General features: G+C 44.6%; 1 protein-coding gene across 1 annotated transcript; it reads right to left on the reverse strand.

The window, feature by feature from the left end:
* On the reverse strand, positions 1–27,524 carry LOC121269093 (neuronal acetylcholine receptor subunit alpha-2-like). The gene is made up of 5 exons (XM_041173556.1): positions 27,324–27,524; positions 12,779–12,823; positions 11,183–11,292; positions 3,762–4,794; positions 1–430 (listed from the first exon to the last, which is right to left on the reverse strand). Exons 1-5 carry the CDS (start codon positions 27,522–27,524, stop codon positions 305–307), a joined length of 1,515 nt encoding a protein of 504 aa, XP_041029490.1. The 3' UTR covers positions 1–304.
* Between the last annotated feature and the right edge of the window lie 119 nt (positions 27,525–27,643).

The following is a 27,643-nucleotide window of genomic DNA, read 5'->3' on the forward strand; positions in this document are numbered from 1 at the left end:
TATCTTTAAAATTATTATTTATTAATTTTACTCAACACCGTGAAAGCATCAATATAAATACTGTGATCAGGTAAAAGGAGAGTTGGGGATTAGTGTGTGAGTTGTCAGTTAATCCCTTGTGACCAGTCGTTAAACAACTTGCACCTTGGTATATTTGCTGTGTTGCTGGCCATGCACTGGGTGGGGTGGTAGGGAGGGACAGAGGCCTTTACGGGGGTGAAGGGGAGAGTTCCCTCCCACATTGCAGCTCAAACACCCACTGCTCAGTCTCCCCTCCTTCTCCCCACTTGACACAGGGAATTCTTCAAACCATCCCCGCCAGCCAGGGAGGGAGGAACAGTCCGAATGTCCCCAGCAGGCAGGCGATGATGAATATCCAGAGAAAGATCCGGTCAATCACCATGGCGACGTACTTCCAGTCTTCCTTTACCTGAAAGAGAAGAGGAGCAGAGAGGAGAAGAGAGGAGTGGATGGATGGGGAAGGGGAGGGGAAGGGGAGGAAGGGAGGGGGGGGGGGGGAAGGGAATGGGAGGCGAGGTCAGGAAAGGGGAGGGGAGGGGACGGTAGGGGAGGTGAGAGGAGAAGAGAGGTTAGACAGAGGAAAGTTCACTCCGACCAATTTGAGAATGATGATAAATTCAACCATCAGTTGGAGCCTGTTCTGGTTCCCCATTTCCTGTCTGTTACCAGAAGCAACTTTCCACCTGTGCCCAAAACCATGTGTAACCATCACCAGCCCCTCAGGGGGATCTGAGTGGAAAAGATGTCATATACCCGGTAAATTCCTCACAAGGTGGTCCAGTCACATCTTCTCTGTTCTGTGAAGATGGAGTTTGCAGTGTATTAGGTGAGTAGAAGTTTGGAAAACCATCGGGAATTCTATATGGAATGGTCAGGATAATCTCCCCAGTACTGTGAACAAGCCCAAAAGCAAAATCACTGCAAACCTCTGTCGCTCTGTTCTACAGCGATGCGGCCATACAGCCTGGGTACCCCTCTCACTGTTTCAGTGAACCCTTTCACTGCCCATTGACCTGGGGGAGATCTGATGTCTTGAACTAATGTCATGACCAGAAGATTGGCCCCAATACACCATGGGCCAGTGGTGGATTCACTGTTTCACCCCCTCCCCTTGCTCAAGCAGAGCTGGTGCTGCCAAATAGCAGTGAGCCTCTGGAGGAAAGAACTCAGACCTCCGCAGCAAAACATGTCCAACCACCGCTATACAAATGCAGCCAGTATGGTTTCCATCCCACTGAGCAGCTGTCTTTTTCAGGAAGATATTTGGTTAACCATTTGCCACTTCAAATTGCGTGTCTAAAAATAATTTCCCAATTTTGGTTAACTATTTTCCTCTTTTAATAATCTCCACATGTTTTGCTTTAACGTTTCTCCGGGTTTTGGTTACCCATTCCCCATTTCAGACTTTGGCTTTTGCAGCTACTTTACATTTTCAGTTCAGGATTTTCTGTCATTTTTGCAGTTTTTGATTTTACTCATTCCCTGATTTTCCATTTCCCGTTAACCCTTTCTGACAGTCTCTGTGAGCGGGTTTTGACTGATTCATTCACGGGCATCGCTGGTTAGCCCAGCATTTATTGCCCATCCCTAATTACCCTTGAACTGAGTTGGTAGCTGGGTCATTTCAGAGAGTTGTTCAGAGTCAACCTGGAGTCACATACAGGCCGGATCGGGTAAGGATTGCAGATTTCCTGCCCTAGTGAACCAGGTGGGTTTTTACAACAATCAGTGATAGCTGTCATGATCCCTGAAATCACTGAGACTAGCTTTTGATTCCAGATTTATTAATTGAATTTAAATTCCACCAACTGCGATATCCCCCGAGGAATAGGCCTCTGGATTACTATTCCAATGACATTACCGCTACACCACTGCCTCCCCCTTTAATTTATCTCTATTTGTGCCATCGTGGATGCTCCTTATATTCAGGTAAAGTGACTTCAATTTTACTTTTTACTACCATTCATAACATGGACCTTGCACTCTGATATACGCTTACTATTGAACTCTCTGTCCCTTCCTGTCCCACTCAGCTTGCCTTTACCCACAATAATATAACTCAACTTTTACCTTTGGGTTTGTAAATCTCCCTTCACCCAAACACTCCGCCCCTCTGGTAGTTTAAAGCTATTTTTCCCTGCGTTGACCTTACTTGCTTTGCCCTCCCTCTTGTGTTTCTGGACACAGATTCTTCATCTCACCCTCTGGTTACCATTACTCACATCACTACCCTGTGCTATTACCTTCTCCTTTTCTCTTTAACTTTCCAAATCCCCCCTCACACGAACTCTCGCCCCCACTAATTAGCCCTCCCTACAGCTCTCACGGGCCTGTGTTAAATGATTCTATTCAATGCCTGAATGCAGAAATACTCCACAATCTATCCAATGGCGCTGGTAAAACACCCACACTCCCTCCTCCCCTTCCACATCTAAACCACCCCCTGCAACCCTCCCCTGGACCACACTTTGATAACTCCTCTCCCCAGGACCCCCAAAACCCACCCCATTGTGGGCATCAATCCTCCCCACACATTACCTGGACCCTCTCTGCACACCCTGCCTCGCACACACCCAATCCTTGCCTCCCCTCTAACTCCTCTTTCAGAGGCCCAGGTTTTACTACAGGGCTGTGGCCTCTCTCATGAGGCTTCTCTGTCCTTGGAAGGCACAACCGGGTTTTACTGTCGCCATTACAGTTACCTCCCTGCAGCCATGGCTTCCACCCCTCTGGGGCTGGATGTCCTGCCTCTAAGAGCTGTCGGCCAATCAGGGGGCCCGCAGCTGTTCAGTCCCAGTGGCGCCACCAGGAGTGATGGCCAGTGCTGAAATTGTAGCAGACCCCAGACCAGCCACAATGGGGGAGGCCATGTCATTCGCAAGGGTGGTGGTGAGGGGGGGGAGCAGTATCCCACCAGGAGCAGCTCTTGCCACAGAATCACTGAATCACACAGTGCAGAAGAGGCCCTTCGGCCCATCGAGTGAGAAACACCTGACCTACCTACCTAATCCCATTTACCAGCACTTGGCCCATAGCCTTGAATGTTATGATGTGCCAAGTGCTCATCCAGGTACTTTTTAAAGGATGTGAGGCAACCCACCTCCACCACCCTCCCAGGCAGCGCATTCCAGACCGTCACCACCCTCTGGGTACAAAGGTTTCCCTCACATCCCCCTAAACCTCCTGCCCCTCACCTTGAACTTATGCCCCCTTGTGACTGACCCTTCAACTAAGGGGAACAGCTGCTCCCTATCCACCCTGTCCATGCCCCTCATAATCTTGTACACCTCGATCAGGTCACCCCTCAGTCTTCTCTGCTCCAACGAAAACAACCCAAGTCTATCCAACCTCTCTTTATAACCACTGGAGGGGCCTTCTCTGGACAGCAGGAGGGTGCTTGGTCATCAGGGGCCACTTCCCCTCCCCATACCTGCAGAGAGGCTGCCAGGTTTCACTGGGTGGCCAACCTAGGTGGCAAAGTGCCAACCTGCCTCTGGTAAAATATCAGCGGCTGCAGGAAAATCCATTAAGTGGTCATTAATTGACCACAATTAATTGACCTTTCCCCTTCCCTCACCATCCTATCTGATTTTATATTGCCACTTCATCTGCCAGCCCGCTCCTGGGATTGGGGGGGGGGGTGTTAAAATCCAGTCATTGTAGACACCAATCCTCCCACACCCACCCCAGCTGAATGGGACACGGCCCTCACCACCCCCAGCACCAACAGCAATACTTACTGAAAAATCAGCATCCTCAGCTCGGAGGTGATTGGCGATGTAGTGCACTCCCTCGAGGGCCCTGATGATGCTGGGGGAGAGCAGCAGGGTGGACTCTGCCTGGGTGCCATTGTTCAGGCTGCTCCTCTGGCTGTGGTTGTGTCTCCCTCCTGCGTGCTTGTTGGGCTCATGACGACACTGGTATCCATGAGTGTGGAGGCCCATTGGCCTGGGGTGACACAGGGGCAGACTGAAACAGGGGGCCTCAGGCTCTGCTTGGGGGCAGCGCTTGGTGGGGCCGAGCTTCAGCTCCAGCAGGCTGAAGTGATTGGTGAAGGTTTCCGCCTTGGGTCCCGGTCTCTTCATGAAGAGCCACCGAGGAATGGAGTCAAGGAAAACCTTCCTCACCCACCTGGGCATCTTGTGTGTGTTGGGTGAGCGGTGATGAACATTGAGGACAAAGACGGTGATGACAATGGAGAGCGTGACGAAGATCATGGTGAAGAGCAGGTATTCACCGATTAAAGGGATGACCAGGGAGGTCGAGGGGATAATCTCTGTTATAAGAAGCAGGAAGACAGTGAGAGAGAGCAACACTGATATACAAAGTGTGATCTTCTCTCCACAGCCTGACGGTAAATAGAAGACTAGAACAGTTAAACAGGAGATGAGCAGACAGGGAATGATAAGGTTAATGGTGTAGAAGAGAGGGAGCCTCCTGATAATGAAGGAGTACGTGATATCCACATACACCTCAGAGCAACAGTCATACTTCTTGCTGTTGTAAATGCCCACCGCGTTGACTATGGCCCACTCGCCACTCTCCCAGTAGTCCTTAAGGTCCACGTTCCTGCCCATACTCCTCAAATCGATCTTGGACTTGTCATGCGTCCAGGAGCCAAATTTCATTTTGCAGTTCTGCTGGTCAAAAGGGAAGAACGTGACATCAATGCTGCAGGAACTCTTATAGATGGCTGGGGGCACCCACTGAACCCTGCCCGTCGAGAAAAGGTGGGCCTTTGTCATGTGTGTCACAGCAAACTCTCCATCGGCACTGGAACATGCAAACACAACAGGTTTATGTAGTCAGAAACAAAAACAGAAATACCTAGAGAAACTCAGCAGGTCTGGCAGCATCAGTAGAGAAGAGCACAGTTGACGTTTTGAGTCCTCATGACCCTTCAACAGAACTAGATTATATATAGTCAACAGGGAGTAAGTTATCATTAAGACAAGGCTGGTAATGTAAGTTATCATTAAGACAAGGCTGGTACTTTAACTTTTGAATAATTACCCTTTGCTAAATATAATCTATCCGTTACCCTCAAAGGTGCAATCCCTGCAGTTTATGCAATCAATTTGAATTAATGAGCAGTTAACTTCGCATTGATTAAAATGGATACAGTTTAGCTGGTCTGCCCTCTGCAATGTTGAGTGTTTGGCATGATGTGCCTTGAGTTAATGTGCTCTTACAAACTCGCAGTTTCCACAAATCTCCCATATCAAAGCTGATTTCTGCACACCAGCAAAAATACACTAACGAGATAAGTAGGTACATTAAAATCAAATGAAATCTTTCCACCTGTCAAACAAGCATGAAATCTCTCCGGACGTTTCCCATGAATCAAGGGGGAGTAATGAGTGCAATTTCTTTTTAAAACATTCTCAGTATGTGGGCTTTGTGGGAAAGGCTGGCATTTATCACCAAACGCCAGTATCCTCAATGGATTCTTCACTTCAGAGGGAAGTTGCGTGAAGATCATTCTGCTGTGGGTCTGGAGTCACACATGGAGCAGGTTTACTTCAGTAAAGGACATGAGTGAACCCATTGACTTTTTAGGACAATCTGACAGCTCCATGGTCAGTTTTACTGAGACCATCTTTTTACTTCCAGATTTTTTAAGCATTTTGGAATTCTCAAGCACGGTGTGAACTGAACAGCCTTTCCCAGGATTATTAACTTGGGCCGCAGGACTGGTAACCCAGTCTCCTGGTCCAGTGAGAATTACAGTGAAAGCGTGGCCGTCACTTTGAGGCATTTGTGCACTCCTGGTGCCAGAGCAGAGGACTGATAGTTGAACAGTAATCTAACCAAGAACCTAAGAAATCTGGTGCTCGATTAATCTGGCAGGAATCCTACTGGTTGGTAAACAGAAAGCTCAAAATAACATGACTCCATGGCCAGAGGCATTTTCCAGCATTCTCTGACAGTGTAAATCCGTGGCTGTACTGAAACTCCTTCTCCACTGTAGCTGCAAATGACCATGTATGTCAACAATGGAGATGGTGAACTTTAACTCACTGATATCGAACCAGTTCCACTGCCATACACAGAATGGATGAGCTCTTGGCTTTATGGGGATAGGACAGGAAGGTACAGTTGAGGCAGAAGATCAGCCATGATATCACTGAATGGAGGAGCAGACTCAATGGGCCGAATGGCCTAAGCTTGTTTCTATTTCATAAATTCTAAAGGGCAATTAGGGATGGGCAATAAACGTTGGCCTGGTGAAGTCCACATCCCATGGCTGAATTTTTAAAAATGTTCCTCAACATCCAGGGGCAAAGACAAGAGGGCAATCCCATTGTTGCTAGTGTTACCCAACACTGCAAACTCTTTACTGAAACCATCAGAGGTAATAGTGAATTAAACCCAGGGTTCTGCTCTGTGGTCTCTGAGTCAGCAAAGCCTCACTGCTCAAAGCCCTGCTCCACTCTATCGGTTGGCCCAGATACCGGCTGACTCAGGAGAGAGGGCATAATTCTAGATTTAGTCTTAGGAAATGGAGCTGGGCAAGTGGATGAAGTAGTAGTTGGGGATCAGATTGGTGATCGTTACCATAATATAGTTAGATTTAGCATCATTATGGAAAAGGACAAAGATAGAACAGGAGTAAAAGTTCTAAATTGGGGGAAGACAAACTTTACAAAACAGAGAGGTGAGCTGGTGAGAGTGAACTGGACACAGCTGTTAGAAGGGAAAGCTGTGTCAAATCAGTGGGAGGTATTCAAAGGCAAGATTCTGCAGACACAGCGTAGACATGTCCCCACAAAGAATAAGGGTGGTACTGCCAAATCTACAGCCTCCTGGTTACCCAGAAGTATACAGACCAAGATAAAGCCAAAAGGAAAAAAAGGAAGCTTATGACAACCACAAAAGCCTTAGGCCGGGATTGTCCAGCCCTGTGGTGGGTGGGACCCGGCGTGGGCTGAGGTGGTGCCCCAGCCAGAAGCCCATTGACTTGTGGCGGCTCCGGCAGGTCCCAATGGCGCGAGGGTGTGGAGAATCCGGCCGGTAATACTGTAGGAAGCCAAGAGAAGTGTAGAAAGTACAGGGGTGAAGTAAAGAAGGGAATCAGGAAGGATACAAAAAAATATTGGCAGGTAAAAATCAAAGAAAATCCTAAGACGTTTTACCAGTACATTAAGAGCAAGAGAATAACTAAGGAAAAAGTAGGACCTATCAGAGATGTACCTAGTAACTGTGGGTTGATGCACAAGATGTGGGCAGGGTTCTCAATGAGTACTTTGTCTCTGTCTTCACTAAGGAGAGGAATGATGCAGACAATCTAGTTAAAGAGGAGTGTGAAATATTAGATACATTAAACACAGTGAGAGAGGAAGTCCTGGAGAGAATGGCATCCTTGAAGGTGGATAAATCACCAGGGCCGGATGGATTGTATCCCAGGCTGTTAAAGGAAGCCAGGGAGGAAATAGCAGATGCTCCAAGGATCATTTTCCAATTCTCATTAGATACAGGTGAGGTCCCAGAGGATTGGGGGTCAGCGAATGTTGTACCATTATTTTAAAAGGGGTGGGAGGGATAGGCCTGAAAATTGTAAACCAGTCAGCCTGACTTCGGTGGTGGGCAAATTGTTGGAAGCAGTTCTGAGAGACAGGATAAACTGTCACTTAGAAAGGCAAGGATTGATCAGGGATAGTCAGCTTGGTTTTGTTCAGGGAAGGTCGTGCCTTACTAACTTAACAGAATTTTTTGAAGAGGTAGCAAGGAGGATTGATGAGGGTAGTGCAGTAGATGTTATCTGCATGGATTTCAATGAGGCATTTGACAAGGTCCCACATGGGACACTGGTCAGGAAAGTCATCTCATGGGATACAGGGGAAGATGGCAGGTTGGATCCAGAATTGGCTCAGTGACAGAGAACAAAGGGTAATGATGGATACTTTTGTGAATGGAAAGCGGTTTCCAGTGGAGTTCCACAGGGCTCAGTGTTGGGGCCCTTGCTGTTTGTTGTATATATTAATGATTTAGACACGCAAAAATTGGCCATGTAGTTGATAGCGAAGGGGATAGCTGTCCACTCCAGAATGATATCAATGGTTGGTTGAGTGGGCGGAGAAGTGGCAAATGGAATTCAATCCGGAAAAGTGTGAGGTAATACATTTGGGGAGGGTAAACAAAGGAAGGGAATACTCAGTAAATTGGAAGTTATTAAGAGGGGTTGAGGAAGTGAGAGACCTTGGAGTGAATGTCCACAGGTCCTTGAAGGTGGCAGGACAGGTGGATAAGGAGGTAAAGAAAGCATATGGAATGCTTTCCTTTATTGGATGAGGTATTGAATACAAAAGCAGGGATGTAATGATGGAACTGTATAAAACGCTAGTTAGGCCACAGCTGGAATTTGGTGTACAGTTCTGGTCACCACATTAACGGAAGGACATAATTGACTGGAGAGAATGCAGAGGAGATTTACAAGAACGTTACCAGGGCCTGAAAATTGCAGCTATGAAGAAGGATTGGATAGGCTGGGTTTTTTTTTTCCCCTAGCTAGGGGTCAATTACCAGGGGGAATAGATTTAAGGTGATTGGTAGAAGGATTAGAGGGGACATGAGGAAAAGCTTTTTCACCCAGAGGGTGGTGGGTGTCTGGAATTCACGGCTTAAGTTAGTGGTTGAGGCTGAAATGCTCAATTCAATTAAAAGGTACCTGGATCTGCACCTGAAGTGCTGTAACCTGCAAGGCTACGGACAAGGGGCTGGAAAGTGGGATTAAAATGAGCGGCTGGTTTCATTTTTCTCTTTTTGGCTGGCACAGACATGATGGGTGGAATGGCCTCTTTCTGCACTGTAACTTTTCTATGCTTCTATGGTTGTAAATACACTGCCTACACTCTACATCAGGAGAAACCCCTGAAACATCGTCACAGTCATTGTACAGGAGGAGCGTGTATCCAGACCTAGACGATAGTCTGGTATTATATTTTACACATCATCCATCGCCTAATTAAACCCAGTAGATGGTTTGGTGATTTTAGATTCTGAAAACATCTGTTATTTGTTACACGTACATGGGTTTATTCCAGTCAGGTACTCCCTGTCAATAAATCTGCCATACAGAGTGAGAGGCGTGGTACATTTAAAGTTCAATTGTAAGACAGTGTAGGGAGAGCTTTACTCTGTATCTAACCCGGTGCTGTACCTGTCTGGGAGTGTTTGATGGGGACAGTGTAGAGGGAGATTTACTCTGTATCTAACCCCGTGCTGTACCTGTCTGGGAGTGTTTGATAGGGACAGTGTAGAGGGAACTTTACTCTGTATCTAACCCCGTGCTGTAACTGCCCTGGGAGTGTTTGATGGGGACAGTGTAGAGGGAGCTTTACTCTGTATCTAACCCCGTGCTGTACCTGTCTGGGAGTGTTTGATAGGGACAGTGTAGAGGGAACTTTACTCTGTATCTAACCCCGTGCTGTACCTGTCTGGGAGTGTTTGATAGGGACAGTGTAGAGGGAACTTTACTCTGTATCTAAACCCGTGCTGTACCTGTCCTGGGAGTGTTTGATGGGGATGGTGTAGAGGGAGTTTTACTCTGTATCTAACCCCGTGCTGTACCTGTCCTGGGAGTGTTTGATGGGGACAGTGTAGAAGGAGCTTTACTCTGTATCTAACCCTGTGCTGTACCTGTCCTGGGAGTGTTTGATGGGGACAGTGTAGAGGGAGATTTACTCTGTATCTAACCCCATGCTCTACCTGTCCTGGGAGTGTTTGATGGGGACAGTGTAGAGGGAGCTTTACTCTGTATCTAACCTTCCTCAACTTCCTGATCAGATGAATCACGGAGTCAGTTACAGCACAGAAGGAGGCCATTCAGTCCAGCAAGTCCATGCTGGCTCCCTGCAGACCAGTCCAATCAGTCTTTTTCTTGCACTCGATCACCTGTACTTTTATTTCCTTCAAGTGTCCATCCAATATCCTTTTGAAATCATTGATTGTTTCCATTTCTACCTTTCTCACAGCCAAAAGACATACAAATGGATGAATTAGAACCTGAGTAGGCCATTCAGCCCTTCGAGCCTGCTGCTCCATTTGATACGACCATTGTTGATCTGATTGTGGCCTTAACTCTACTTTCCTGTTTATCTCCTTTACCCTTTGATTCCATTGTCAATCAAGAATCTATCTAACTCAGCCTTAAATGCATCCACTGGTTTCTGGGGAAGAGAATTCCACAGGCTCACGACACTCAGAGGAATATATTCTTCTCACTCAATCTTAATGGGACATCCCTTTTTTTTAAATCTGTGTCCCCTATTTCTAGTCTCCCCCACAAGAGGAAACATCCTTTGAGCACCCACCCTGTCAAGTCCCCTCAGGAATCTTATACGTTTCAATAAGGTCCCCTCTCATTCTTCTAAACTCAAATGGATACAGGCCCAACCTGTCCAACCTTTCCTCATAAGACAACCCATTCATCCCAGGAATGAGTCAAGTGAACTTCTCTCCACTACTGCTAATGCAATTATATCCTTTCTTAAATAAGGAGACCTAAACTGTACACACTACTCCAGATGTTTCAGGTCATCACCACTGCCTGTGTAAAAAAGTTCTTCCTCATTATCCTCCCGTATCTCTTGCCCAAAATCTTAAATCTGCATCCTCTAATCCTTGAACCATCAGCTAATGAGAAGAGTGTCACCTTGTCTACCTGATCCAAACCTGTCATTATCCTGTACACCTCTATCAAATTTCCCCATGATCTCTTCTGCTTCAAGGAGGACAATCCCAGCTTCTCCGACCTAATCTTGTAACAAAAATCCACCCCCACCCCTGCACATCCCTGGTAAATCTCTTCTGCACCCAAGGACCCTCACATCCTTCCTAAAATGTGGTGACCAGAACTGGACACAACGCGCTAGTTGTAACCTAACCAGAGCCTTTCTACCCCACCATCCTACCCAATATCACTATTTATGAAGCCCAAGATCCCATATACTTTGCTAAATACTCTCTCAATGTGTCCTGCCACCTTCAACGATGGATGCCAATGCACACACACAGGTCCCTCTGTTCATGTACAGTTTTTAGAATTATGCCGTTAAATTTATATTGCTTCTCCTTATTCCTTCTGTAAAAGTGCATCACCTGACTCTTCTCTGTATTAAATCCTTGAGGAATTTCACCCCCCTGAAATTGTGAAACTCACTTGTTGTAAAGAACGATGTCAGGGATCCAGATCATCTCAGAGGGCACACGGACTGAAGTAACATTGTCAAATTCTACAGGATCCCACATGAGTTTATAATCATACCATTCCTGAAAAAGACAGAGGAAATCACAAAAGATTAGTATGCAGGTACAGTGAGTAATTAGGATTAATCGAATGTTACCATTTATTGTGAGGGGAATTGATTACAAATTAGGGAGGTTATGCTTCAGTTGTACTGGGCACTGGGGTACTGTTATCAGTGTTGGTCTCCTTATTTAAGGAAGGATGTAAATGTGTTGGAAGCAATTCAGAGAAGGTTTACCAGACTAATACCTGGAATGGGTGGGTTGGATTATGAGGAAAGGTTGGACAGACTAGGCTTGTATCCACTGGAGTTTAGAAGAGTAAGAGGTGACTTGATTAAAACATATAAGATCCTGAGGGGTCTTGACAGGGTGGATGTGGAGAGGGTGTTTCCTCTTGTGGGAGAATCTAGAACTAGCGGGTCACTGTTTAAAAATAAGAGGTCGCTCATTTAAAACAGAGATGAGGAGAAATTTTATCACTCAGAGGATCGTGAGTCTTTGGAACTCTTCCTGAAAAGGTGGTGGAAGCAGAGTCTTTGAATATTTTTAAGGCAGAGCTGGATAGATTCTTGGTAAGCAAGGGGGTGATAGGTTATCGGGGTAGATGGGATGCAGATTTGAGGTTACTATCAGATCAGCCATGATCTTATTAAATGGCAGAGCAGACTCAGGGGGCTACTTCTGCTCCTTGTTTAAATATTTACATGTATAAATCAGGAACACCGTGTGAGTAACAAGGAACTGTCACAGTGTGTGACAAGGCCTGGAGGCCTGGAGTATTGAGAGTGCAGAGGTGAAGCTTCACACAAAGGGTTAAAGTTCCCACAGCAAGTTGTTCAGTTATAAATGACACAACTGACCATATCGAACTCCCGGCCCAGTGATACCAACCATTTCGACTGAGCCAACATGTCAGTTCAATGGCAAGGAACTAAAATATAATTAACTTTATCTTCAAATCAACTTTAACTTGAATTCATGGATTCAGTTCCTCCCTATTGGCACTCAAGTTAAGGTTGTGACTCATCAGCTGTGCAAGGTCCACACCAACCGGTCCATCAGTTCTGCAGAGTATACACCACATAATGCAAGAATTCCCCAAATCCTACACTGATAGGTCCATCAGATCTCCAACTGACAGGCCACTGTTGAGTGACCAGTCAACACATGGTTCCACATAGCCCTGAAGTCGAGTTTCTTCAAGTAAGTGTGGTCCTGGCTGGCTGAGCAGCTGAAAGCTTGGTGCCTGCTGGTTAAACATCAGCCCTGCCTCTGTATACACCTGGGAGCCCCTAATCCTTGGGCCCCACCAGCCTGGGTCTAAAGACTAGGCCTTGAGGTATGTCCCTTTGGGGGCTTCCTGTGGAGCTCCTCAGGCCTGGGGATTGGTCTCTGCTTCCGTCAAGCTGGCCAATGAGAAATGTAGGGCGGACAATGAGGAGATCCCACTGGCCAACATCAGACTTTCAGCTGGGTAGGGATTCTTCCCTTTACAGAGCTGACCTACCTGCTTCAGCCAAACGTTGGTCGTCATCATCTGGTTTTTCTCATCCTAATTCCAAGGGGAAAGGAAATGACAAACAATCAGTCACAGCTTCATAAGCAGTAAAACAATACACCAGCAGAGTGACTCCCTTACATTGGATCAGAAAATCCCCCTGGGTTATGTTGGCGAGAAAATCCTGACTCATTCATTTGGACATCGCCTGTTATTTTCCGAGGGCATTAAGCTGTTTTGAAACAGCTGCTTTTCTGCGAGCTAATCAAGGATAGGAGAACAAACTTTCATTTCCATAGCACCTGTCACCACCTTAGAATGTCCCAAAGTACTTCACAGCCAATGACGTACATTTAAAGTGAAGTCACTGTTGTCATGTAGAAAATGTGGGAACCAATTTATGCACAGCAAGCTCCCACAAACAGCACACTGATAATTATCAGAAAATCTGTTTTTAGTGGTGTTGATTGAGGGATAAATATTGACCAGCACATCAGGGAGGATTCCTGTGATCTTCTTTCAAATTGTGCCATTGCATCCTTTGTACCACCTGAGAGGGCAGCAGGAGTGGGAGGCTGAAACTGTGTGTAGTTGAATAAAGGGTAAGTGAGGGCAGACTGTACTGCTTGCAGCCCATCACTGTCAGAGAACAGGAAACATTTTCTGCTCTAATAATTTGTGACTGAGAGACACATTTACTTAATCTGTGCCCTGATGTAATGGCCACCAATCAACCGGTGTGATCATTCATTTTCCCTTGTGATATTCTGCAGCTGGAATATCTGTGCTGTGTGTGCCCTGCACCAGCATCCTGCAGATAATTGAAGCGTAAGCTAAGTGCAAATGGATTTCAGTCTTACTGAGCGAGTGAGGAGCAGAGAGAGTGAGGAGCAGAGTGAGTGGCGAGCAGAGTGAATGGCGAGCAGAGTGAGTGAGGGGCAGAGTGAGTGGCGGGCAGAGTGAGTGGCGGGCAGAGTGAGTTGTGGGCAGAGTGAGTGGAGGGCAGAGTGAGTGGCGGGCAGAGTGAGTGGCAGGCAGAGTGAGTGAGGGGCAGAGTGAGTGAGGGGCAGAGTGAGTGAGGGGATTCTCTGGGCTGCGCACAGGTTGAAGTGACTGTGTCTCTCTCCGTTCACCACCCCCCTCCCCAGAGTAATTTTTGTCTGGATAACAGACGCAATGATGACTATTTTGGATCCAACCACAATTTATAACTTTGTAGCACCTTTAACATAATAAAATAGCCCCAGGCACTTCATGGTAGCATTATAAAACAAAATAAGACTCTCAGTCTCATAAGGAGATATTGGGCAAGGTGACCACAAGCTTGGACAAAGAGGTTGATTTTAAGGAGCGAGCAGAAGGAGGAAAGTGAGGTAGAGGAGGAATGTTTTAGGGATGGAATTCCAGAGCTTATAGTCCTGGCAGCTGAAGGCCCAGGCCACTGATAGAGTGATTAAAATTGAGGGTGTACAAGAGGCCAGATATGAGGAGCACAGTTATCTTGGAGGGATGTGGGGCTGGAGGAGATTACAGAGCTAGAGAGGGCAAAGCCATGAGTTTTGAAAGCACAGGTGAGAATTTTAAAATCAAGACATTGCCCCCTAAAACCTAACGCACTGTTCAAGTTCAAAGAGTTGGAATCAGACTATTTGACCATGGAAGCATCACAGTGGAGTCTAATGTGACAAGATTGGAAGTGTGTGGGGGAGGTGTGGGGTTAGAGTGGAACCCGGACTGAGTTTTGCTTCCTCTCCCTATCTCAGAGGCATAGAGGACAAGCCAATGCACAACCGAGAGCAGTGGGGTTATAACCTGGGTCCAATCGGAAATCCTATTGTAGTGTACGCAGTGTAGAAGAAGGTCCCTCTTCCTCTCGAAATAGATTTTAATCGCAAACTCTGCAATTGAACACAGAGAAGTGGGAAGGGTTTCATTTTGGTAGAGAAAATGAGGAGAGACAATATAAACTAAAAAGGTGGAATAGTGAAGGGTGTGCAGGAGAGAGGAGCCTGAAGAGACATGGGCACAAACCATTGAAGGTGGCAGGACAGGTTGAGAAAGTGGTTAACAAGGCAGATGGGATCGTGGGCCCTATAAATAAGGACATTGAGCACAAGAGCAAGGAAGTTAGGATGAATCCAAATAAAACACTGGTTCAGCTCCAACTGGAGCCCAGCTCTGGACCCAACACTTTGAGAAGGATGCGAATACTTTAGAGAGGGTACAGTAAACATTCATGAGAATGGTTCCAGAGATGATTAACTTTAATTACATGGATAGATTGGAGAAGTTGGGACTGCTTTCCTTAGAGAAGAGATAGCTGAGAGAGATATTCAAAATCATGAGAGGGTCTGGACAGAGTAGATAGGGAGAAACTGTTCCCATTGGCGGAAGGATCAAGAATGAGATGACAACTGTTTAAGTAAATGACAGAAGAGATGGTGACATGAGGAGAAACTTTTTTCACCCAGTGAGCAGTTGGGATCTGGAATGTGCTGCCTGAGAGTCTGGTTGTGGCAGATTCAATTGTAGCTTTCACAAGGGAGCTGGATAATAACATGAAGAGAGAAAATTACAGGTCTAAGGGGTAGTGCAGGTAGGGGAGTGGGACCAGTTGAATTACACAAACAGCAAGATGTCATAGATACAATGGTCCCTAATGAGCTTCTTCTGTGTTCTAAGCATTCTATGATTCTATGAAACCTTCTCCCAAACAGCCTCAGCATTTCCCAATGCTGCTGGGTTAGTGCGGAGAGCTGTTTGCTGGCATGTGTTAACACTTCTTGTGAGAATGCCAGAGAGAATCAGGAACTCTCAACCCCTATAACACAGATAACAAGACACAAATGTGATTATAAATCATTCAGCAGACAGCCTGTTAAACTTTCATAGTCACTGTCCTAAATCTTTAATCTGTTTGTTGTTTGTCTCCTTCACCTCCATCCATAGAACCATAGAAAAGTTACAGCACAGAAGGAGGCCATTCAGCCCATCTTATCCATGACAGCCCGAGGACACCCAGGTGCCCTTTCTAATGCCACCTTCCTGCACCCGGCCCATAGCCCTGCAGCTTACAGCACTTTAGGTGCAGATCCAGGTACTTTTTAAAACAGTTTAATGTTTCTGTTTCTACCACCAACTTGGCCAGTGAATTCCAGACACCCACTACCCTCTGTGTAAAAAAGTTCTTCCTCATGTACCCCCTACACCTTCTGCCACTTATCTTGAATCTATGTTCCCTGGTTCTAGAATTCTCCATCAAGGGAAACAATTTTATCCTGTCCACTCTATCTATTCCCCTCATAATTTTGTACACCTCAATCAAGTCACCTCTCAGCCTTCTTTGTTCCAAGGAAAATAACCCCAACCTATCCAAACTCTCCTCGTAGCTACTCTTTTCTAACCCTAGCAACATTCTTATAAACCTCCTCTGCACTCTCTCCAGAGCTATTACATCCTTCCTGTAATGTGGTGACCAGAACTGCACACAATACTCCAGTTGTGGCCTCACCAGTGTTTTATACAATTCCAACATTATATCCTTACTTTTATATTCTACACCTCTGTCAGTGAAGGAAAGCATTCCATATGCCTTCTTTACAACCTTGTCTACTTGAACTGCTACCTTCAGGGACCTGTGAACTTGTACGCTAAGATCTCTCACTTCGTCTACTCCTCTTAGTATATTCCCATTTATTGTGTAATCCCTGTAACTGTTTGACCTCCCTAAGTGTATGACCTCACACTTCTCTATGTTAAAATCCATCTGCCACTTTACCGCCCACTCCACCAACCCATCTATATCGTTTTGGAGATTATGGCTATCCTCTACACTATCCACTACTCGGCCAATCTGCAAATTTCCCAATCGTGCCCCCCATGTTCACATCCAAATCGTTAATATGTAACACAAACAGCAAGGGTCCCAACACTGAGCCCTGTGGAACACCACTTGAGACAACTTTCCATTCGCAAGGGCATCCATCGACCATTACCCTTTGTTTCCTGTTACAAAGCCAACCTTTTATCCAGTTTGTCACATTACCCTGAATCCCAGGGCTTTTACTTTCCTGATCAATCTGCCATGTGGGACCTTGTCAAAGGCCTTGCTAAAATCCATGTACACAACATCCACTGCACTACCTTCATCAACCCTTCTTGTCACTTCCTCAAAGAATTCAATCAAATTTGTGAGGCAAGACCTTCCTTTAACAAATCCATGCTGACCATCCCTGACTAGTCCATGCCTTTCCACATGACAGTTAATCCTATCTCTCAGGATTGATTCTACTAATTTGCTCACCACCGATGTATGACTAACTGGCCTATAATTGTTTGGCATTTCCTTTGATCCCTTTTTAAACAATGGAACTACATTTGTATTTCTCCAGTCCTCTGGTACCTCCCCTGTATCTAGTGAAGATTGGAAAATCATCCTCAGAGCATCTGCTATCTCCTCCCTGGCTTCCTTCAGCAGCCTCGGAAACAATCCATCTAGTCCTGGCGACTTATCAACTTTCAAGGATTTCAACCCTTCGAGTACTTCCTCTCTCTTTATGACTATTCCATCCAATATCTCGCAGTGCTCCTCCTGGACTATTATATCTACATCGTCCCTTTCCTTTGTAAACACGGAGACAAAATATTCATTCAAAACCCTTCCCACAGCCTCTGCATCTACACACAAGTTTCCATCTTCATCTCTGATAGGTCCCACTTTTTCCTTAACTAACCTTTTAGCATTAATGCATTGGTAAAACATCTTTGGGTTATCTTTAACTTTACTTGCTAATCTTTTCTCATGCCCTCTCTTTGATTTCCTTATTTTCTTTTTTAATTCATCCCTGCATTTCCTATATTGGTCTAGGCTATCTGCAGTGCTTAGTTCTTTGTGCCTATCGTACGCTTTCTTTTTCTGTTTGATCTTCCCCTGTATTCCTCTAGACAACCTAATTCTAACTGAATTGTGATCACTGTCCCCGATATGGTCGCCAACTGTCACTTCACCCTCTTGCCCTTCTTTGTTCCCCAAGACTAGGTCTAGAATTGCATCTCCTCTTGTTGGGTTTGTCATTAATTGGTTGAAAAAATGTTCCTGGACACACTGCATGAATTTTCCTCCCTCAGTGCCCCTTATATTGTTTGAATCCCAGTTGATATTAGGATAGTTGAAGCCTCCTACTATTATTGCCCTCTTGTTCTTACAAGCAGAAATTTGCCTACGTATTTCTTCTTCTATCTCCCTTTCACTATTTGGGGGTCAGTAGTATACTCCCACTAGTGTGACTGCTCCTTTGTTATTTCTAAGCTCAATCCATAAAACCTCGTTTGTTGATCCATTTAGTATACCATCCCTTCTCACAACTGGAATTGATTCTTTAACCATTAGTGCTACCCCACTTCCTTCTTTTTCTCCTACTCTATCATGTCTGAAGACTCTATAACTAGGGATATTTAGCTGCCAGTTTTGTCCCTCCTTTAGCCAGGTCTCCGTTATAGCAATGACATCCTGCTGCCATTAACTCATCTACCTTGTTTGTAATACTCCTTGCATTGAAGTATAAACAGTTTAACCCCATCAATTTCCCTTGCTGGACACTTTTTAAACTTTGCTTCTCCTGTAACTCCATGTCTATCACAACGTCCCTAGCTAATGTTCTACCTCCATTTTTCTGATCTGAATCTGACCTATCTGATCCTACTCCTGGGATCCCATCCCCCTGCCACACTAGTTTAAATACTCCCCAACAGAACTAGCAAAAGCCCCCACAAGGACACTGGTCCCAGCTCTGCCTGGGTACAGCCCGTCCAGTTTGTACAGGTCCCACCTTCCCCAGAACCAGTCTCAGCTCCTCAAGAATCTGAACCCCTCCCGGCTACACCATCTCTCCAGCCACGTGTTCATTGGTCTATCCTCTTATTCCTGCTCTTGCTAGCACGTGGAACTGGGACTAACCCTGAGTTGACTACATTTGAGGTCCTGCATTTTAATTTATCTCCTAACTTCCTGTACTGAGCTTGCAGGTCCTCATCCCTTAGTTTACCTATGTTGTTGGTACCAATGTGTACCACGACCACTGGCTGTTTACCTTCCCTCCCCAGAATGTCCTGCAGCTGCTCCGTGACATCCTGGACCCTGGCACCAGGGAGGCAACATACTATCCTCGATTCAAGTTTGCGGCCACAGAAGCATCTGTCTGTGCCCCTAACTATTGAATTCCCTATCACTATAGCCCTGCCACTTGTTTTCCTCCTGCCCCTCTGAGCAGCAGAGCCACCACGGTGCCGTGAACTTGGCTGGTGCTGCTTTCCCCTGAGAGCCCCCCACCCGCAAACAGTATCCAAAGTGGTATATCTGTTAGAGAGGGAGATGACCACTGGGGACTCCTGCACTACCTTCCTGAGTCTTTTACTGTTCCTCATGGTCACCCATTCCCTGTGTAATCTTCACCTGCGGTGTGACCACCTCGCTAAACGTGCTATCCACGACTTGCTCAGCATTGCAGATGCTCCACAATGACTCCAGCCGCAGCTCCAGCTCTGAAATTCAGTTAGCTAGAAGCTGCATTTGGACACACCTTCCACACACATGGTCAGCAGGGACATTAGAAGTGTTCCTCATTTCCCACATCCTGCAGGAGGAGCATATCACGGGTCGGAGATCTCCTGCCATGATGCCCCTCTTGATTTAGCTAGTTACTCCCTTAAAAAAAATATACGCTAGCTTGGGACCTTGTTTATGTTAGCTAGGGACCTTGTTTCTTGACTAATTGTACTTGTACAGTAATACTCTATACTTTTTTACTTCCTACCTCAGTATTAAACAAGGAATAACTTTAACAGATTGAAACAAAAACTCACCAGGATTTACTCACCAATCAGCTGCTTTTTCTTTAAAGTCCACTTTCAGAAGAGTGTCCCTCACAGGTCTGGTGCACTCCTGCAGGCAAAGCTTCTGCCTCTCCCTCTCTCTTTTTTGTTGGTTTGAGGAGGAGGGAGGGATAGAAACACTACAGAATGTAATGTTTGGGGCTATTCTGTTCTTTGACAGTGGATCCTCCTCGATTCCCTTCTGAGTCGCTGTGTCTGTGGTCACTTATCCCAGAATGCTTCAGTCACTGCTCACCAGCACCCTCTGTTGGATGCTCTTCCTCCTGTTGAGTGCAAGAGTCCTTCTCCTCGATTCCCTCCTGAGTCGCGGTGTCTGTGGTGACTTTTCCCAGAATGCTTCAGTCACTTCTGACCAGTGTCCTCTGTAAAAACACCCAGCCCAGGTCTGGACCTGACAGTCCATCCCCCAATTTTCCCCATCTCCTTAGCAGGAACTAACACTCATTCAGCTTTCAACTCAGGTTCTCCTCCTGCACCAATTGACACTCCCTGGAGAGACCACACTTCACCTTTGGGTCACTGAACACACTCTAGATATTGTACCGCCTCCCCCCCAGTTCCATAGAATTTACCCAGTGGACATATAATGTGGGGGAGGGTATTATGACATGGCAGATGATGTGGGCCAGGTGAACCAAGTCCATGAGGGAAACTTGGTCACACTATCACAACAGTTTTGCAATTTGTATTTATGATGATGTATGTGCCCTGAAGTAATTAGTCCACCAAAACATTTAGAGATTTAAAAAAATTAAATTAAAATACTTAATAGCAAAATAAAATATGTCAAGCACATATATAAGATTACAATAACTACCATGATGACTCCTAAAATTCCTAATTAACCTGATCTCCAGTTACACTCCCTTTAAGGCAACTGTCCAAAATAGCTTTTAGATTTAAAACAGACTCAGCAACTTAATACAATACCCTGGACAATGGAATTCCAAGTGGCTTTTCTCCAGCTTCAGTTCTGTTAGATAGCAGACTTACACACAAATGCTAGAGGTTTCATTCAGGCTATTTCATACACCTGTTAGACCTTACACAGCCTTCTCCTGATAGATAACCTTTCATTCTCCTTTATATACTCTCTCTTTATATATGTCTTTGACATTGTATCCTCCTCATAATATAAAAACTTTCATGTTGCTACTATTTATTGTCAGTAACATTTGGGAAAAATAAACACCTTCCTTAGCCTTGCTTATCTGGCTAGTTGTAAACAGACCAAAATCCCTTTGAAATTCAAATCTTCCTTCATTTATCTAAAAAATCAAATTCCCTTCACACCTTGCATGCTAAACCAACACCCATGTTTGCTCATTTAGCATGTCAAGCACCTAGCTTCTTTTGATGAGTTAAACTTGCAGTCTACTTGACTCCAAGTGTAACTAAATCTCACACAGACTGACCCAACTATACTTATCCCCATAAACCTACTCCACACTAAACCAGAAAAGTATTATGAAAATATATGTTAGTTTCAATGACAGAGGGAAGGGGGCAAATGATTCCCTTTAACTCCTTGGCAGAAACCATGGCCTGTGCAGAGTGCATATTATGACAGTGACTACACTTCAAAAGTACTTCATTGGCTGTGAAGTGTTTTGGGATGTCCTGAGGTTGAGGAAGGCACTATAGAATGTTACAGAAAGCTTACAGCACAGAAAGAGGCCACTCGGCCCATCATGTCTGCACTGGCTGAAAACGAGCCACTCAGCCTAACCCTGCTTTCCAGCATTTGGTCCACAGCCCTGCCAGTTACAGCATTTCAAGTGCAAATCCAGACACCTTTTAAATGAGTTGAGGGTTCTTGCCTCTACTACCCTTTCAGGCAGTGAGTTCCAGACCCCCAAAACCCTCTGGGTGAAAAGGTTTTCCTCATCTCCCCTCTAATCCTTCCACCAGTCACTTTAAATCTATGTCCCCTAGACACTGATCTCTCTGCTAAAGTAAACAGGCCCTTCCCATACCCTCTATCCAGGCCCCTCACAATTTTGTACATCTCAATCAAGTCTCCCCTCAGCCTCCTCTGTTCCAAGGAGAACAGCCCCAGCCCATCCAATCCCCCCTCGTAGCTGCAATTTTCCAGTCCTGACAACACCCTGGTAAATCTCCTCTGTACCCTCTCCAGTGTAATTACATCCTTTCTGTAATGAGGTGACCCGAGCTGCACACAGTACTCAAGTTGTGGCCTAACTAATGTTTTGCACAGTTCCAGCATAACCTCCCTGCCCTTAATATTCTGTGTCTCGAATAATAAATGAAAGGATTCCATTTGCCTTCTTCACCACCGTATCGACCTGCCCTGCTAGCCGAAATATTGATAAGATTTTCAAATATATATTATGAGTTAACTTGGCTGGTCCGCAAAAAAAAAAATAATAATCGATAAAAAAAAAGAAAATCCCTAATTCTCGGCGAAACACCGACGTTAAAATGACCCAACGAAGAAACCGAAAATCACCAGTAGCTTCAATATCAACACAAGCAAAGACATGGGTAAGAATCCGTTCAAAGCAGGCGAGAATTCCTCATCGTTTGACACGTGCATATCTTCAAATCAATCAATGGAAACTAAATTAATCTTTATTACCAAAACCATAAATTAACAAAATCTTAAAATTAAGCAAACAAGTAAAACTAACATTAAAATTGACTTAGAAAAAAAAATGAGCAGCGAAAATCAATCGTCGCTAAGAATCTACAAGATTGGAATAGTTAATAGGGCGAGGCGGGCGCTTGACGCAGGAAGTTATTACAATGAATTATCTGTAAATAGCTTATTATTCGCTTCATACCACACGGCCCGCTGTCCAAAGCCGAAATATTTCACTTTTCAGCCTTCGGTTAAGGGTGTGACCCTATCGGTCAAATTATTCGCTTTAACCTTCTTTCCCCGCACCTTCTTTAACTCATATTGGCATTATCTTCAAGCCTTATTCTCATATCTACAACAGCATCCCCGCCAGCCCCCACCCCAAACAATTAAACCCGGTGTAAAAAGTGCTGTTCTGATGTATATGGGTCCGTGAAAACGGACTGCCCGTGCTTAATCACCGTGTCCTTAAAGAGGTGTTAAATTCTCGCGTCTTAAACATATGGGCCACCACCTGAAATAGCGAAATGGTCCTCGGTAAAATGTTCACATTTTGCCACATATTTGGACCTACCACAGGATGGAAAATATCGAGCTGGGTAAACATGAGGTCGAAGTAAGAGAGAGCTGTGATAAAAAAAAATAGATTGTTCCCAACTGATGGAAATGCAGCCCAACGATTCAATATGATATCGTTATGATAATTTAACGCCGTCCACTTCTCACACGCATCAGTTGAAGTGCATATCGCTGTCGGATCCTTGGGGGCGCGGCAGACAAACCGGCAGATGTACCGGAGAGGCATTATCTAAAACATCTTCGACTATGTTAAGATTGGAAATCAGACCCACTCTCCTTGTGCAATGTCCACATTGCTGTACAAAAATGAATCCATTGTCTGAAGTGTTGCGATAAGAATTTGAATTTCAGATGTGGGAAGCCCCAAGTCGCCTTTCCTTGTTTTAGAACATAAAATAGCATCAGATATACCCTCGGGCAGATGTGACATGTTCTGAACAGCCTTCTTAGTAATACCACCCAAATCTAGCAATCTATTCTGAGGTTTCTATTAAAACCCAGATGATAATAAAAACTAGGAATAAAGAAAGGCTTTTAGAATATCAAAAGCTTGGGGTGGTGGTGGGGGTGGGTTTCAGAGGGCTGAACAATAAATTAGCAACCCATGCTTGAAGTTTGGAACTGAAGGGATGGACAAATAATCCCACCCAGCGGTGAGGTCCCGCTCCTAGGTATTTCTCCCCGCCCCCGGTGTGACGCTGCCTTTGATCGTCCAAGGGACTCGGATTGTTTTTTTTTTAAAAAAAGAGGTTTTATTCTTGGATGACCCAAAAGTAAAAAGCTGTTTTCTGAAGAGCAATTTTGAGCTCCGCCTCACTTCAAAAATTTCTCAAGAATTGAGAGACTGTTTAACCATTCCCCCCCCCCACCCCCCAGGAAGGAAATCGCTCAGAAGAGCTACATCACCGGCACACAGGCTAATGCAGCGACATGGAGCGACCCACAGTCTCTCCATCCAGTCCCGACTTTGTTAACAAAAACAGAAACGGAAATACCTGGAAAAACTCAGCAGGTCTGACAGCATCTGGATGCTGCCGGACCTGCTGAGTTTTTCCAGGTATTTCTGTTTCTGTTTCTGTTTTGGATTTCCAGCATCCGCAGTTTTTTTTATTCTTATCCCAACTTTGTTAAAACGTGTCCATATTAAAGAGCAAAGGTGACAAGGGATCCCCTTGTTGGACACTTTTATTGATTAAAATCGGGTTTGTTTTACCCGTATTTTTTAGTCTCTGTGAGGTCTTATCGTATAAATTATCAGTCAGGTTCGTAAATTTTACACTTATTCCAAGGCTTTTAAGAATTAACGTACGTCCTGTGGAGTCAAAGGCTTTAGCTAAATCGATAACCACGACAGCAAATTCCCTATGTTACCTTTCACCCTTAAAAGAGTTTGGTGAGATTGGGATGCTTTGAACACAACCTGAAGACCCGGTTACAAAGCCCTTTGGCCTTTGATTTAATTCTTTCGCTTGAGTCAACCCACAGGCAACAATCTTAGTGAATAACCTTTTACTATAATAGAACCGGCCCTTATAGATCTCCAGTTACCTGGATTTCCGAACGTCTTAAATTCGTCAGCATTTGCCATGAAACAGCTTTTAATATTTTACCCGGGATGATACTTGATCGAAGCCAAATCGTAAGCATATTGGGTTTTGGGCAAATCAATAATTTTAATCTTTAACTGTACTTTTATCGGGACCTGGGGGTGTATCTCTCTTAAACTGACCTATAAATGTCTTCATCTCATTCTCACTAATCCCATCAAAACAGCGGGAAAATGTCGGCCTCATTCAGACACTTGACAATTTACCCGTGTCGGCTTTATTATTGGTTTTAGATAATCTTTGGTTAAAATATTCTAAACTCAGGGGATCTGGCACTTGGCTGGTACCCAACCACCACCACCCACCTCCCATTCATCCCTTAGCCAAGCCTTTTTTTTTAATTCAATTTATAAACTCTCTGAATTCCTTTGCATTTTCGTTTATTTTTAGCGAGTCTCTTCCCGGACTAGGGTTTTTAAAGGGAGGATTTTTACTGACAGCCTTAGGGGATCAATTATATCCTACTGCTTATGGTTAACTTTTCTAACTGTATGTCCTATAAAAATTATCTGTTCAAACAATGGATGTACTATACCGCTCATATAGCCATTATTGGAACCCGCTCTATCATTAACAACTTCAGAGCCTATTCGTTAACGTTAAGGTGTCCGTATTATCGTAATACCAGATATTCCTAAACCTCTAAAAAGCGATACATCCCGATTTCCCTGTAATCCTCTAATTGATTCCCTCTGAGACATCCCATTCCTCTGGTCCTCGGGAGGTGAGACAGAGCTAAAAATATTACTGTTAACGTTTCTCTTCTCCGAGGCATTAAGCTTCCAATTCGGCTGCAGGCAGTTTACCTGAGGTTTGCTTATCAGTCTCTGTGGATATCATAACGTTAATATTGTTATAAGCAGAAATTCTTTCCCTGATCGCAGGAGAAATAACACTCCTTCTGTGGACCAGATGAATTTATTTTTTTTCAATTTTCCAACAGGTAAGATCGACCTAACACGGCGATCCTTTCCAGCTTTCCAAGTGGTGGATGGACATGAGCTTCATGTGTCTCTGTGTCAGAGAAGCGCTTCCTTGCACGGATCGCATCTGTAATCGGTGCTGGCGTTCACTCCACCAACACTCTCATTGCAATTTGCATAGTGACACGCAATCGCCTGGTATTCACCGCTTTTCTTACACTAACTACAAATAACCAAGAGTTTTAAAATCCCATGGTTATTCCCTGGACAGTGGAATTCCAAATGATTTTTCTCCAGCTTCAGTTTCAGTAGACAGCAGACTATGCACAAATACTGAAGGCTTCATTAAGACTACTTCATACCCTTCTGTTAAATTTCATAATGCCTTCTCCTCATAAGACAACCCTTCATTCTCCTTTATAAATGTTTGTCTCTTTTTAATATGTAAATTCTATTGTTTCATATGTTTCTTTGACAAAGTATCTTCCCCAATATAAAAACTTTCATCTCGCTACTATTTATTGTCAGTAACCTTAGGGAAAAAATAAACACATTCCTTAGTCTTGCTTATCTGGCTATTTGTAAACAGATTGAGGTCCCTTTGAAATTCAAATCTCCCTTCATCTATCTAAAAATTCAAATTCCTTTCACAACTTACATGCTAAGCCAGCATCGTGTTTACTCATTAGCTCACCAAGCACTTAGCTTCTTTTGAAGAGTCAAAGCCTGCAGTCTACCTGACTTCAAATGTAATTAAATCACAGACAGACCCAGCTACTCACCCCAATAAACCTACCTTACAATAAACCAGAAAAATATTATGAAAATTATTATACTTTCATGACAATCATTACTAACTAAATGCTCTCCCAGTGTTAATCCTTCCATCTGTCCAGCTTAATTTCCTAAAAACTGAGTCCAGAATTGTCCCTTCTCTTGTTGGACTTGCAACATACTGGAGAAAAATGTTCTCCTGAATGCACCTTAAGAATTCTCTTCCCTCCATTCCTTTCACACTAAAACTACCCCAGTTAACTTTGGGGTATTAAAATCACGTACTATTATATTACTGCCCTATTGATTTTGTACTCCTCAGAAATTTGCCTACATGTTTACTCTTCTATCTCCCTCTGACTGTTTGGGGGTCTACAGTCTCGTCTGAAAACCCTGTGATCAGGAATGTTGAATTGCCATTCCTGTCCCTCTTTAAACCATGTTTCTGTAATAACTATGATATTATGCTGCCACATTTCTAACTGTGCCCTCAGCTCGTCTGCTTTATTTGCCACACTCCTTGCATTGAAGTTTATACCCTTGAGCACTGCCAAACTCTCTTTTTATTTAATATCTTTTGTTCTTTCTGATTTTTCTCCATCTGAATCTAGCCTCAGGTTCCCATCCCCCTGCCAAACTAGTTTTAACCCTCTCCAACAGAACTAGCAAACCTCCGAGCAAGGATACTGGTCCCAGCCCCATTGAGGTGCAAACCATTGGGCTTGCACAGGTCCCACCCCCCTCAGAACCAGCCCAGTGCCCCAGGAATCTGAATCTCTCCCTCCTGCACCATCCCTCCAGCCACACATTCATCAGCTCCAACTTCGAATTTCTATGTTCACTAGCACATGGCACTGGTAGCAATCTGGAGATTACTACCCCTGATGTCCTGCTTTTTAAAGTCTTATCGAGCTCCCTAAAATTTGCTTTCAGGACCTCATCCCTCTTCCTACTTATGTCATTGGCACCAATATGAACCATGACCTCAGGCTGTTCACCCTCCCCCCTTAAGAATGTCCTCAGAAATTCATCTTATTTTCTTAATGCTTCCCTACTATTTTTATTTACCTTGGTGAGTATAAACACAGCATCAACCCACCACAGTCTACCAGCAGTGATTGTGAATAGCAATGATTGTGAACAGTAGCGATTGTGAACAGATCTGAGCTATTTCTCACCACGTCAATGAGCTGAGCAATGGAAAGTCCAAAGTTGACGATGACAGCATCTGAAGTGTTAGGCACAGGTCTGGACCATCTATTGTAGCCAATGAAGAGATGGTTGAAGAGTCTCTCCTCCGCTTGGGAACGAGTCTTCTCCTGACAATAAACTAGAAATAAGAGAGAGAGGGTGAGAGTGAGGGCCTTGGTGAAATCCATTATTATTGGTTGAACACATTGATTACAGACAGAGATGACAGTGAACTAGAACTCCTGCTCCCTTCTCTTACTGTCTGTAATCAGGGTGTGTTTTTAAAAGGAAGGTGTGAGTTTCTTAA

The sequence above is a fragment of the Carcharodon carcharias genome, chromosome 2 (genome assembly GCF_017639515.1).
Source record: "Carcharodon carcharias isolate sCarCar2 chromosome 2, sCarCar2.pri, whole genome shotgun sequence".
Classification (NCBI taxonomy): Eukaryota; Metazoa; Chordata; class Chondrichthyes; order Lamniformes; family Lamnidae; genus Carcharodon; species Carcharodon carcharias.